Source organism: Jaculus jaculus, chromosome 2 (assembly GCF_020740685.1).
Source record: "Jaculus jaculus isolate mJacJac1 chromosome 2, mJacJac1.mat.Y.cur, whole genome shotgun sequence".
NCBI classification, from domain to species: Eukaryota; Metazoa; Chordata; class Mammalia; order Rodentia; family Dipodidae; genus Jaculus; species Jaculus jaculus.
The window spans coordinates 83,613,967-83,628,469 of record NC_059103.1 but is presented as its reverse complement, the minus strand read 5'-3'; the positions used below and the strand labels follow the sequence as shown (position 1 = coordinate 83,628,469).

At 36.9% G+C, this 14,503-nt stretch overlaps 1 protein-coding gene across 3 annotated transcripts in view; it reads right to left on the bottom strand.

Moving 5' to 3' along the window:
* Positions 1-14,503, bottom strand: part of Pde5a (phosphodiesterase 5A) — a 140,618-nt gene that overhangs the window by 54,968 nt on the left and 71,147 nt on the right. For all 3 annotated transcript variants that reach the window (XM_045142947.1, XM_045142949.1, XM_045142948.1), the window contains exons 8-9: positions 6,029-6,137; positions 5,092-5,179 (exon numbers count right to left, since the gene is read on the bottom strand). In XM_045142947.1, the coding sequence (XP_044998882.1) occupies positions 5,092-5,179; positions 6,029-6,137 (197 nt within the window). The remainder of the gene's footprint in view (positions 1-5,091; positions 5,180-6,028; positions 6,138-14,503) is intronic.

The following is a 14,503-nucleotide window of genomic DNA, read 5'->3' as shown; positions in this document are numbered from 1 at the left end:
CCAGTACCAACTAAGAGCTAATGAAGTTCTCGCAACGATATTATTTTGTGTGCTACAGCACCTCTGTGCACTAGCCAGCACTGAAGGTATCTCTGGATGACACACTAAAGATGGTGTCTAAAATCACACAGTTCTCTCCTCTTCCCTATTTTGGGGATCACATGTTGTTATTAGCAATGCCCCAGGATCTTTAGCAAAACAGAGGTCAAGGCTTTGTACTTTGCCAAGTTTGAGGTTCTCTCATAAATGTGGACAATAAAATCAGCTTCCTGCTTAATAAGTCAAATTATCTTCCTTTTACTCATCTTGTGTCAATAATCTTAATTCAAGAGTTTTTATTTTCTTTTTGTATTTTGTTTTTCGAGGTAGGGTCTTGCTCTAGTTCAAACTGACCTGCAATTCACTATGTAGTCTCAAGGTGGCCTCAAACTCATGACAATCCTCCTACCTCTGCCTCCCATTGCTGGGATTAAAGGTGTGCACCACCACGCCCAGCTAAGAAAGTTCTTCTTTTTAAATATATATATGTAAAAGGCTTACTGGGACAAAATTGGATAGTTTTAAAAAATTCAAGCCATATATAATATGGGAAACAATACATGATTTAACTTTACTTGCACTATGAAAATTTTAGCAAATATCTCTATTTTTTATAATGAATATACTTGATACACTATGTGTTGGTACCATCATTTTCTTCCTCCCTGTTTAACAAATATTTTAAAAGCATAAAAAGTCATATTGCCAAAAGCAAAAATTTAAATTTAACAATAGAATACTTATGTATGTGTTGGAATTAGATTGCAACACATAGACGAGAAGATTATTTTTCCAAACAGTCATCTGTTTAAAGGTCCACACCTGGTATCTCCTAGTGAGTTGTTGGTTAAAGAGGCCCTCTGATCCCACCAAACAACACAGTCTATGCCAAGATTCTTTGCTGCTCACCAGAATTAGACAGTAAGACACTATTGTTAAAGATACAACAAGGCTGCAAGACACTGAAAAATCAAATGAGAGCTATAGTGTAAGCCTTTTCCTATTCATTAACTGCCACAGTACTCAAAAGTGCTATGCAGCCTGCTGGGGGAGAAAGTCATCAAGGAGCTTAACCAGAAGTGGGCCCTGCATATTACACAGTGAGGCAGCCAGGCAAAATGTGCCATTAATGCAATGGTGACATGTCTGTTATGGGGGAAACCAGGTTCTTTCTGATAGCATTTGAGATTGGTTCCATGGGAAGGAATCCATGCCTGGCACTAAAAATCTAGTCAAAAGCCTATTGCTGGAGAGTCATGAGCCCTGGGGGTAGGCAGGAAGTGGGAAGTACTACTGTTGTTTGTCTAGATAGATTTATTCACCAAATTGCCCTCTAAATGTTTATCTTTATGCCCATATTATTAATGCTACTATAAATTGGATTTTCAGTTGGCGATGACTATTAGAAAGACTCAAAACTTATCAAAGTGACGAGAAGGATAGCTGGAAAGAAAAAGGAGTCCAGTGGAGGTGGGATAAAGGACAAGGAGGCAAAGGAGGGTCGTGGGAGGGGATTATGGTCTGAGTACAATGTGTATATGTATGGAGGTGGTTAATAAGCATTAAAAAAGTAAAGGTTCACATGTGAGTAATTTAAAAAACAAAGGCAAAACAACTTAACAAAATAAGTTAACCTAAGGGGGTACTTGCGTGGCAGGGAACATTGTGAGATGTCCAGTGTTTCTCCTGTATGAACATCATGGAGGGCCACATACACAATTTGTCATGGCAACAATGCCATCAAGTAATAGAATCTTATGGGATCACCATATCCGGTCCAATGCTGACTGCAATACCACTACGCTGTGCATGAATATTTAAGACTTGTATAATTCACCACAGAATTCATAATAGGAGCTTGGTACAGCACAGATGAGACAGAGTTAGGACTGTAACCAGCTTACAACAAAAGCTTCAGTACAAATAGCATATTCTTTTGCATACTCATACTTCTCAAACAAAGTGCAGTATGATCCTGTAACTTTTCTTACACTGTTTTTTTAGTAGTAAGATGAAGCATAAACACTTAAAGTGGAGATAATCTAAACATGTTTGTGGAAATTTCATTAAAATGCATCATAAAATTGACATGGAAAATAGGCATCAACATTTCTGGTAAATACAATATGGACAAAAGACATATTTAGGTTTATCAGTGGGACAAAGAACTGGCTCAAATAAATGCTAAATGAGACAGTGTTGGAGGCCAAGTGACAAAACCCTGTGTATTAGGTAGAGCATGAGGAAACACTTGTTGACAGGAAACACTACCCCAGGGAATGAAGTTGATGATACAACAGACCTCCAACTGGCCTGTGTATAATTCCATCTACACGTCAGTAATGAAAACAAATGAAGAGGAAGGAAGGAGATTACAGAAAACACATGAGCTCGGCTGTCTTTCCGCATGTAACTCTATGGGGATTCTCTATTAGAATTACATAATAGCAGAATCTGGTCTGTGACATGCAAGACAAATTATCCACAAACTTGATATTTTCCACGCCGCATCTGTGGATATGTAAGTATAGCTTAGAATTCAAATTCCTAGCTTTGTCACGCACAAGGGAGTACTGTAAATTTTTCCATTTCATATTTATGATCAACTTGAGTAGCTCTCCTGCCCCACAAATCTATTGCAGAAATCATTTATTTTTATTTATGAGACATTTTTTCTTTCCAAAAAAATTTCAATGACTTTTAGCTTTGTTACGTATGAGAATGACACAAAATGTATGCTAAGAGAAGTCAGATTGTTCCAAATATTATATTTGTTTTTTGCTCTTTTCTGAAACAATGACAGAATCATAGAATGTGCATTTTGACAGATTTGAGAGGTTACTGAGTTACCTTTGTAGCGGAATATAACAGTGGAAGAGTTAGAAGCAAAGGAGAGCATTCTGCCTCTCCTCTGAGGCCAGAGCATTTCCCCCAAAGAGCTCTCATTTATATGTGTAAAGTGAGGGAGGAGCTTAATGAATAATTTCCCCTAGCCAGTCCCTATTCCCAGCTATTATTTCCCTGAGACCTTGCTGAGAGAAGGGATAGACATGATGTTGGGCATCAAGTTCACAGTCTCTCTTCTTATAGCAACTTACAGAAAATGGCACATCTCTTCTGGAATTCAATTTCACATTTGCAAAGTCAGCTTACAGTAATCTTTATACTTATATAACAAGTATTTTATTGTATTTTATTTCTTTACTTATTTGAGAGCTACAGACAGGGAGAGAAAGAGGCAGATAGACAGAGAGAGAGAGAGACAGAGAGAGAGAATGGGTGTGCCAGGGTTTCTAGATGCATGTGCCCACTTGTACATATGGCTAAAATGGGTCCTGGGGAATCAAGCTTTGAACTGGGGTCCTTAGGCTTCACAGGCAAATGCTTAACCACTAAGCCATCTCTCCAGCCCCATAACAATTATTTTTATAAAGCAAGATGTACTTTTACCATTTATTACCTGGAAAATTAAATTTTATAACATAGCAGTTGCTAGGGGTTATAGTGAACCTCAGCTTGTGTTAGGGATCTTAGTGGTGGTAAAGTGATAATCTTCACAAGCAACCTGAGCTTCTATGTTCACTAGCCTCTTCTTTTATTCTCAGAGCTCTCAAGAGTAGTGCTGATGACCACACAGCCCAGTAGGGAGTGGCAACAAGCTTCTCTGGGGACTTTATACTACATCGCTCTCGCTGGAGTAGATCTGCCACTAAGCCTGGCAGTGTTAGGAACTCCACCAGTATGTGGAGAACACATTTACTCTCAGGGACATGACAGTGATTAAGCCAAAAAGACCGATTTGTAAAACAAGAATGTATAAGAGCAAGATCTGTCCCAGGAACAAGAGCACCTGCACCTGCAAAGAACAGTCTGGGAGGACATGAATGATGTGGTCTCTTCCTAGGAGGTATGCTGGAACGAAGATCAGAATAAGGGAAGTCAGATTTATGGGCCTGGAATCAGAACACAGGAAGCAGATTCATGGCAAGTTTAATGGAATTAAGTCTATGGACTCATTCATCCCTCAGCAAGAATGAATCCTGGCAAACTGACTAGTATTGATGAGAAGTCATTGCATCCAATCTAAGAAATGGCTCACCATGAGGTCATAACATGCATCTATCTTTCTGCATCTATCTCTACTTAGCCTTGGATAGGCTTGACATTTTCTTTTACCTGATACTTTCCTTTAATAAAGTCATGCAACCTGAAAACTGTTTAGGCTGTTAAAGGTAAATTTATGTATCTAAGTGTTGCTCCATGAGAGTCTTCATGTTAAAGTTCAATCAGTGAAAGCACTTATCTTTTCTTTATTTGCACATTCTTGGCAGAATGTTATCGGAGCTATTTTCACTATGCTAGTTACAGATGGCTAGAATATAAAATTATACATATTTTTCCAACTCTTTTAAAATTCTTATTTATTTATCCTACATTTTAAAGTTTTTTGTTGCCATACAGAGATTTAGGTATCATTGTTCTGTTGCTCAACTCAACAAATCCCACACAAACATAGGAAACATGATTTTTCTTTTTTAAGACTAAATCCTTGCACTAGTCTTGAAGCAGAGGTTGTTCTATAGCCTTTGCACAAGAATATAAAAGCCTGAGGACAGGGATTTATATTTTGCTCATTCATTTATCCCAAGTGCCTAAAGCACAGCAGTGTTCCATAAATATTTATTGAATGAACAAGGGAATACAAGGTAAAATCTAAACTAGGTCTTTAAAAAGGCAAAGACCAGGAACTAAGACTCTAAGACTAAATACACTGTCAACTAATGTGTCTTATCCACTTTACTGACTTTTAACACATCATTCTTAAACAAAAATTGCTATGGTAATTGAATTATAATGACTACAAAAATATAATTAATAAAATGTCTGACATGTCTGCTGGGATTTATCAACATAAAATATATTTATCACTCCAATTTTAATCTTTTCTCATACATCTTATTCCTTAAGCTCACACTTGAAAGAAATAGCTGAGAATACATTTTTAAAATAATAAAACTAAATGGAGAGTGTAAGTTCGTGGAAAGTCTTTACCTATGACTTTATTCTTCTTTCCATTTTTTATAGGTGTACATAGCAAACTTCCAGTGCACTGCTGGTTTACATTTCCTGTGTTTTCATTCTAAACAAAAACAAAAACAAAATAGCTAAAATGATGTTTAATAAGTGCAGCATAAAGCAATTAGTCTTAACTTGAATGACTATGTCAGATTTTATTTATTCACTTTAAATGTCCCAATGAGCTTACTGCATATAAAGTTAAATATTTATTCCATATCTTCTATACTGGTTATGTAGATGTATCACCTTAACAAAATGGCAAAATCCAAAAGCATTCATTCCACCACTTAGGAAACTACATGTTACAAACTGCCCTTCCTATGTAATACCACTGTGCCTAAAGTCCATAATCCTAAAAAGTATGAAAAATGTGTTCTAGATGTGCAAGTAGCAGAATCAAAGCACCTGACTTCAAATGCAGTGCTTTTCTGAAAGAAGAGGGAAGAAAATAGTGGAATTCGAAGTCTGCAATGTCTGAAGAACAGAACTTTATTGCTTTGCTGTCAGGGAAAACAGACATCCATCTTTCTACATAGCAACTCACTACAGTATATTATCAATCATATGCTTTCAAATCATAGGAAGCTTAATTTCTGCAAATTAAGTCAAGAACTCCATTAATACTATCTAAGGAATGTCACTGACATTAGGCAGGTACTAGTCAAATTACTTCAAGCTCATATATAACAGTTTTGTAAGTATAAATTTAAAATAAACTTTAAAAAAGTACAGAGAGATAGAGCTTAGCTTCCCATAGCATGTTTAGAGCTACTTTATTCCTTCACAGACCCAGGCAAATACAGATGACACTTAACAGCTAGTTTCTGGGCTGGTTTTCAGATGAAGAGCAGCTGTGAGAAATGGTCTGATGGGAATTCTTAAGCTTCAAGTCTGAAATTGGGTTACTTACTGTCCAGGGAAATCTTCTGTCCTTAGTGACATCTGGGATATTAAGTGGCTCCATGGTGTTTCTGACATATTGAGCATATATGTAATTGATTCTGCTTGCATCTTGCTCCCTGTAGAGATAACAGGTGAGAAAACATGAGCCAACAGAGTTGAATGATTAAAAGGGAAACTGCAATTTCAAACTAGAGGGGAAAATCTACACGTTAATTAGAAAATGTACTCAATGTAATCAACTTTGTAAAACTTTGTAAACAACTTTTAAAATTTCTGTAATTTAAATATTTTTTTTATTTTTTGTTCATTTTTTATTTATTTATTTGAGAGTGACAGACACAGAGAGAAAGACAGATAGAGGAAGAGAGAGAGAATGGGCACGCCAGGGCTTCAGCCACTGTAAACGAACTCCAGACACGTGTGCCCCCTTGTGCATCTGGCTAACGTGGGACCTGGGGAACCGAGCCTCGAACCCGGGTTAACTGCTTAACTGTTAAGCGCTTAACTGCTAAGCCATCTCTCCAGCCCTAATTTAAATATTTTGAAATGGTAAAATCTCATACATTTAACCATCTAAAATAATTTTTCAGCATGCCAGAATTCTTTTTACAGGTTAAGCGTTAATTTGAAAATGTGTAATCCCCATACCCGAGAAGTTTCAAAATTCAAATACTTTTGAGCAGTGTCCTGAGGGCACACGTGGAGAATTCCGGAGCTGACCTCAGTGTCTACTTGCAACTGACATGCAGGCACACTAAAAACACTGCATGAAATTATCATAAGGCCATCAGTATAAAGTATATAAAACAAAACACTTTTTGTGTTTAGACTTCCTTCTCATCCCTAAGTTATCTTGTCATGTTTGTACAAATGTTCCAGTAACCAAAAGATTCACAAATCTCTAAAACTTCTGCCTCAAGCATTTCAGATAAGGGAAACTAAACCTGGAATGCTGAGTGAGGGGAGGAGGAAGAGATGAGAGAGATGTACAGATGAGACAGAACCAACGTGAGGACACTAAAGACAGCAGAGAGAAAAAGGGGGGAAGGAGGAAGACTCAACTAGAGAGAAGGTTTTTTAAATTTGTTCTGGGCCTGCTTGGTATTTCTCTTCATCTTAGGATGTGCAAAGGATTATATTATTGGGATAAGTATTCAGGAAATACATAATCAAGAAATTTAAGTGCTAGCCAGCAAAGTCTGAAATCTGATGAGAAAAGTGCTACACATTTTACTTTAAAGGACACAAAAATCAGTGTTCAAAGTTTTTAATGGTGCAGGCTGAGTATCCCTTACTTGAAAAAGCCTGGGGCAACATATTGGGACAATGGTTCCATATGGAGTTCCACAGACGAAGGTATTTTATTCCTCCCTCTTTTCTAAGCATTGTTAGCTTAAGCATAATTTGATCAAATAGGATATTACTCACTGATCAGCATTTTGTATAAGTGAGAAAAAATGAAAATGAAACAATATACTAGTAACATAGGAATACATGGACATTAGATAAATTTCTTAAGTCTAGGCATTGAAGACATGCAAATAAATTAATAAAAAGACCCCCTGGTTTCTATTTCATCTGTATTATTTGAATGACATTCAAAGGAAGGTTATAAATGCAGGCTGTAGGCTAATAAAACAATATTTTAAAACTATAAGTATATTACAAAAAGCAGCCCCAGGAAAGGGAAATACCAAGAGGAAAGATAAGAAAAATGAAAGGGGGGCTACCAGGAGAAAGAACAGTGGAGAAGATGCCCTCATAAATCTCTTGTAAAATGACAACAATAGCAGTATTATCTACTATAATTTATTATTATTTTTTTGTTTTTTGTTTTTTGTTTTTTGAGGTAAGGTTTCACTCTAGTCCAGGCTGACCTGGAATTCATTATGTGGTCTCAGGGTGGCCTCGAACTCACTGCAATCCTACCTCTGCCTCCCAAGTGCTGGGATTAAAGGCATGCACCACCACGCCCGGCATATTATCTACTATTCTTATCACCACCACTATGTTATTATCAGGAGCCAGGAGCAACCTAAAATTCTTAAGCAGTCTGTCAGAGGTCTAAATTCCTAAATAGAAGTTGATAATAAATTTTATATTTCTATGTAAAAATTACTTAATCGACTTTTTTAGTTTACTGAAAACTTTACATTTTCTTGACAATTACTTTGGTGAAAAATGAATATTATCTTTATTAAAGTTACATAATATCATGGTTATTTCTCACTTTATAAACACTGTTGATAATTTCTTAGTTTCTGCACTACATATGCTCCATGTAATGCACTCAGTGGTATGTAGAACAAAGACAAACTTGCAGAGGTCACAACTGTCATCAGGAGTTTACACTCTAGTAGAAAGCTATGACTGAGTGAATGATGTAGCTGCGTACACTGCCTGGGTAGAGCCCAACTCCAGCTGACTGACTCCTCTGCTAACTCTTCTCCCCTTCTCTTTGCATAAACATAGTCACCCTAAATAAAACTTCTCTGCTATTCTATTGCCTTGTTGTCTCCATGGGACTAAGCCCCAGTGAATAGCATGCCAATATGTGTGACAACTTCTAGAAGACTCTTGATGCCATGCTCTCCATCCCTTGTTCCCCTGTCCTGCATCCTTCTGTTTAATATGTGGATATAATGGCTGGGGGCCCATCCTTGCTCCTGAGGGAGGCCCCTTCCAAGGTGCCAGGTACATAAGGAATTCTTAAGTCTTTTGGGGAGCACAGATGTAGCAGCAGCCTTGAACTGCCTAGTGCTGGGTTGCCACAGGAGATGGTAACTGCATTTTTAAAAGTTATTTTAATTTTAGGTTTTCATCATTTAGGGTTAAAACTAACCCTAGCAAATACAACTGGCCATAATAACATAGAGAAAACAGCACCCAATTGAATGGGTTAGGAAAGAAATGAAGTTAAAGAAAGTCTGGCTGAGACAAAGAAAGGAAAAAGAAATCTGGAATGAAAGGGTGAAAAAATCAGCCAGAAAATAAATTCAACAAAAATCACACTGTTGCATAAATTCTATGCAAATCTGCGAAACACTAAATAGTTACAGGTTAACAAGAATACAGTGATAATATCAGACCGCAAATGTTAACTTAGAACAGCAAGGATTTTACAAGTGTAATGCAGTGAGTATGGATTTCATCGCTTATATAATGGGAATATTATGATAGCCATGAGAATGGGCCTCAGAAGCCCAGATGGAAGAAGTGTCTGGACAGATGTCTCCGTAGTGCTCTGGGGCCCATCGCCATAATTCTGAGGGGTTCAGACAATGACTGATCCCACTGGAGCACTAAAGTGGGACTATTCCTGGGAGACCCAGGATTCCATCGTCAAGGAACTTTTGGCTAGAGGACTTCCCAACACCCTTGCCAAAATTTCCTCAAGCTTTGCAGTACACACACACACACACACACACACACACACACACACTTCATTCATTTTCACTCTTCCTCAGTCTGGGTCAAATGTTCATGTCGGCCAGATGGCTCTCCTAGTCTCTCCTGGGTCTTTTTCCCTTTAAGTTCCCAGGGCACACTCACTAATACGTTTCTGCATATTTAAATAGTTCTTGACCTCTATTTCTTGGAAGAACTTAGCTAACTCAGACATCTAGGTCTTGTGCACAGTGGGAATCAGCAGAGTTGTGTAAGACAGGGAGAGGGAGCTTGGAGCGACCAGCTTTTCTAAGCGGAAGAATGACATGGAATCATGCAGGCTAATGTAGACCAAAAACAGCAGAACATACCAGAGACAAAGAAGTAATGCCTGCACTTACAAGTATTAGGAAGCACTTTTATATACATTGGGATTATTTAAGCCTCACTACAGCTCTAGCTATACAGATGAAAAGATGAGTCTTCAGGCGGTTAAATCACTTACACAAAGACATATAGCTAGTAATGGGACTTTAATTTAAAATCAGTCTAATTTCTACATTCTTCTGCTTCATGTCCTATAATGTTTATATTGGAAAATGTTTTTACACTTTAAAAAGGCAAACATAAGGTACTTCATGAACACATGCATATGCATAAACAACACACATACCACAGCACACAACACATTATACACACATAAGTGAAAACAAGTAGTATGGAATAAGATTTCTGAAGTCTCTGTTCCTCATAATGAAGAGCCCACACCGTAACACTTCTTCTTTCTCATGGTTGGCTCTGAGTCACAGCACAGAAATGAAATGTCTTGCAATCCGGAAACGGGCCTCCCTTCTGGAATTCCGGAGCAGTGACCCAGCTTCCAAGAGCTTGCGAACTTCATCCCACTAATAGAATGATTCTAACGAGGATGAACAGGTTTCAGTTTTACAGCCACATCTCAAAACTGGTTAATATATCTTCTTAGCTTATAAAAGATAATTAGTGGACATGAGGGGGAAATCCATAACAGCAACTCCCTACTAATGCTTTATTCATGGTGGAGTGTTGGTTTTGAAAGTGTTTAGTTCTGAGATGTGGGAGTACTAAGCTGTGGCATTAATAATTCACTTTAGAAATAAAATATCTGCTAGTGAACAACAAGCATCAACGTCAATTTAATTCTTTCTCAAAATGTTGTAGTTACTAAATATTAGATTATTTATTTATCTATTTATTTTGAGGTAGGATCTTGCTCTCACCCAAGCTGACCTGGAATTACTATGTAGTCTCAGAGTGATCTCAAACTTACAGTGATTCTCCTACTTCTCTGAGTGCTGGGATTAAAGACATAGGCCACCAAGTCCAGCTACAAACAGAATGGGCCTCTAGCTGCTGCAAACAAACTCCAGAAGTATATGACACTTTTTGAAGCTAGATTTACATGGGTACTGGAGAACTGAACTCCAGTTGTTAGGTTTTACATTTCTCTAACCTACTAAATATTATTTTAAATTCAGTTTTGTATAATTAGGCCAGATATCTAGCCTTTACTAAACACTAATTTCTAATTTTAATTTTACTACATGGTTTAAAAGTCTTTTATTGCATAATTAAGACAAAGGCAAACTTAAAATATTTAGTTGACATATGCCATTAGTGCTATTTTACTATTGTAAAATCAGTTAAATCAGACTTTGTCTCCTTTAAGACAAACAGAAAATTATTTATCCTTTATAAAATATTTTCACACAACATTGGCTTGGAATGATAAAAAACAAATGGGAGGATATTTCCATTTGGATTGCAAAAAGAGAACTAAATCAAACACATCTTTGCTTTTGTTGTATCAAAAATGTATATTTACCAGCAGAGGGCGCAATTACACAGGACACTTTTTCCAACTATCGTTAGAAATTAAAAGTCTTGGCTGAATCTATAGTTAAATGTCAACATGTAAAATATAAAATATAGGTACATCCAACTGTATAAGCACTAAAATGTTAGTGTAGGTAATTCATTTTATGCTATTATTTATGGCTGCGTGTGGTGCATGTGTATGCATGTGGAGGCCAGAGGTTGACATCAGGTGTCTTCCCCCTTAATTCTCCACTTTATTTTCTGAGACAGGGTTTGTACTCAACCAGAGGTCATGGATTGGGCAAGACTAGCCACCTAGGAGGCCCTGTCTCTGCCTCTCCAGGATTAGGCTTATAAGTCTTTGCTACCATGTAGGCTTTAACACAGGTGCTGGGGACCTGGACTCAGGTCCTTGTGCTTGCACAGCAAGTTACTTTTCCCAGTAAGCCATCGACCCAAACCCCATTTTGTACTTTGAATAAGCATTATAATACAAAATTTCATTCTGTTCTAAGGAGATAAGGGTAGATAAATATAGATGGACATACACTTATTCATATAGTAACACAAGCAACAAAGATGTTACATCATTGTAAAATCAAAATGCTATGTTATATAGAAACAGAGACACATGCACATCTATATATGCTCCACCTTAGGACTAAGAAGCTTTATAACTGAGCTATGCAGGCTAACTAAATACTAGCACTAAAGAGGAACAGATATACACCAAAGAGCATAGACACATTATCACACATTCAAAAAGCATTCAGTAATTACCAAAACAATGTCAAATAACCCAGAACACAAGCTTAAGGCAGCACAGGCATGAAGGTAGGATACAGCTTTTGGTTCACTGCTAGTAATGGGAAATAAAAGCTCTTCAGTTACAACATGTGAGCCAAAATGTCCAGGGAAGAGAGACCATGCTGTATTGGCCTTGACTATTTCACCTAAAACTAAGTGGGCAGTCAAGGCTAAGGTCATTGTACACTGAGTCCAGAGATGTCCCTGACTCCTCAAAAGTCATGTACCTGCCCCTCTGTTTATTCCTAAACATTTGTAATAGGAGAGTCTTTTACTATGTCATTTTACTAAGATCATGGTCTAGCAATAATGAGTATGCATTTAAATAATACACATTTAAATAAAACACATTTAAATAGTAACTGTAAGTCACTGAGGTTAAGAGTTTCTCTTCATAAGAAACTTGGTCAGATCAAACACACTGAGAGAAAAGATGGGAGGGTAAGGAGCGAGGCAAGGTGCCTGCAAAGAGCTTAAGCTTTGGCAGACCTCACAGTGACCTGCGGGGCCATTCTTGTTCACAGGGACAGAGCAAGCGCAGACCAGGGCTGGAGCACTTGGTCTTGCATTTGCAAACTCAGGCATTACGCTTTACGTGATCTTCAGAGATTTTATTTTTTCTCAATTTTTATTATAATTTTTTATGATGAACTTAAAAATATTGAAAGTCAAAGAAACCTGAAAGGAAAATGAATAAATAACTCCTAGATTAACAAATACTTAACATTTTACCACAGTTTCTTTATCTGTGAATATATACTTAACTAGTTGAAATATACTTATTTATTGACTGAATTATTTTTAAGTGAATTTCAGACAACATGCAACTTTGTCCCTTTAGTATTTATACCTCAGGATGAATCTTCTTGAAAATAAAAGAACATTCTTCATACTAATGACACTTTTCTTAATTCTAAAGAAAATTACTGCTAATTTTCTATCACTGTCTAATATACAGTCTGTATTAAACTATCCAATTAGCTCCCAAGATATTCTTGATTGTTGTTTTGTTTTGAGCTGGGATCTTATTAAAGTTCAAGTGTTGCATTTGACTATTATGTGTCCAAGAACAGTACCTTCTACCCATTTCTTGAATCAGAGCCAGGCCACTTATCTGATAAAAGGTTCTATGGTCTAAATGTGTACAAAACCACCAAAGAATTTAGTAACTAAGGACTCTACTAACTGCTGTATCATTCAGGACATGAAACAATTCTCCAGTAAGCCCACTGTACTTAAAAACAAACAAACAAACAAAAAAACCCTCAAAGTTTTAATACCAAAAGTAAAGTTAAAATAGCATTTTATTTCCACATGAAGATTTTAGATACAATATCGATGATGAGTGGTAAAATAGCTTTTAACAAATGAAAATAATGTGGTAAATGCCCCCAAATTTCTGATTCCTTATCATAGCAGATGTCTACTCCTCTGAATATACTATCACTTAAGAAAACAACAGGGCTGGAGAGATGGCTTAGCGGTTAAGCGCTTGCCTGTGAAGCCTAAGGACCCCAGTTCGAGGCTTGCTTCCCCAGGTCCCACGTTAGCCAGATGCACAAGAGGGCGCACGCGTCTGGAGTTCGTTTACAGAGGCTGGAAGCCCTGGCGCGCCCATTCTCTCTCTCTCTCCCTCTATCTGTCTTTCTCTCTGTCTGTTGCTCTCCAATAAAAAATTAAAAAAAAAAAAAAAAAAGAAAACAACAGTAGTTTTTTGGTTAAGAGTGAAAAAATATGAGTAAGAACATTTAGTTGTGTGCACTATATCCATTTAAAAAATCTTCAGAAAGCACTTGTAAACTTGGAACAGTAACAACTGCATCCTCTACTATAGAAATTCATATTTTTCAAAGAGAGTTATTAACAAAACAATGAACACAATGGAGAAAATATGAAAACCATACAAAAGAACTGAAAAGTGAGATTTGATTTGGTTCTAGCCATAGGGATATACATATTTACATAAGTTTATTTATTTGCATGTGATGTGTGTGCACGTGTATGCACTCCAGGACCTCTTACCACTGCAAGTATATTCTAGATAAATGCAAGGCTTTTGCACTGGGTTTTACATGGGTATTGGGGAATTGAACCCAAACTGGTAGGCTTTGTAAGCAAGTGCCTTTACCTGCTGAATCATCTTCTCAGCCTGGGGATATACATGTTTATGACATCAGAAAAATCTTTCTTAGTTAAATTCTTACTTAATTTTTGTATTCCTTACATCCAACTCAAATAGAAAAGTTTATAGAAAAATTTTCTCAGAAATTTGTAGCCTTTTCAGTTAATATCAAATATGTACATGGAAAGCATCATTGAAGTATAGTACTTATGAGTCTTAAATGAACTAATTCACAATAACTATAATATCTGCACTAAGCCTAACACAATTTACGATATGAAATAGTTCTCAGATAGCTCAACATAACAC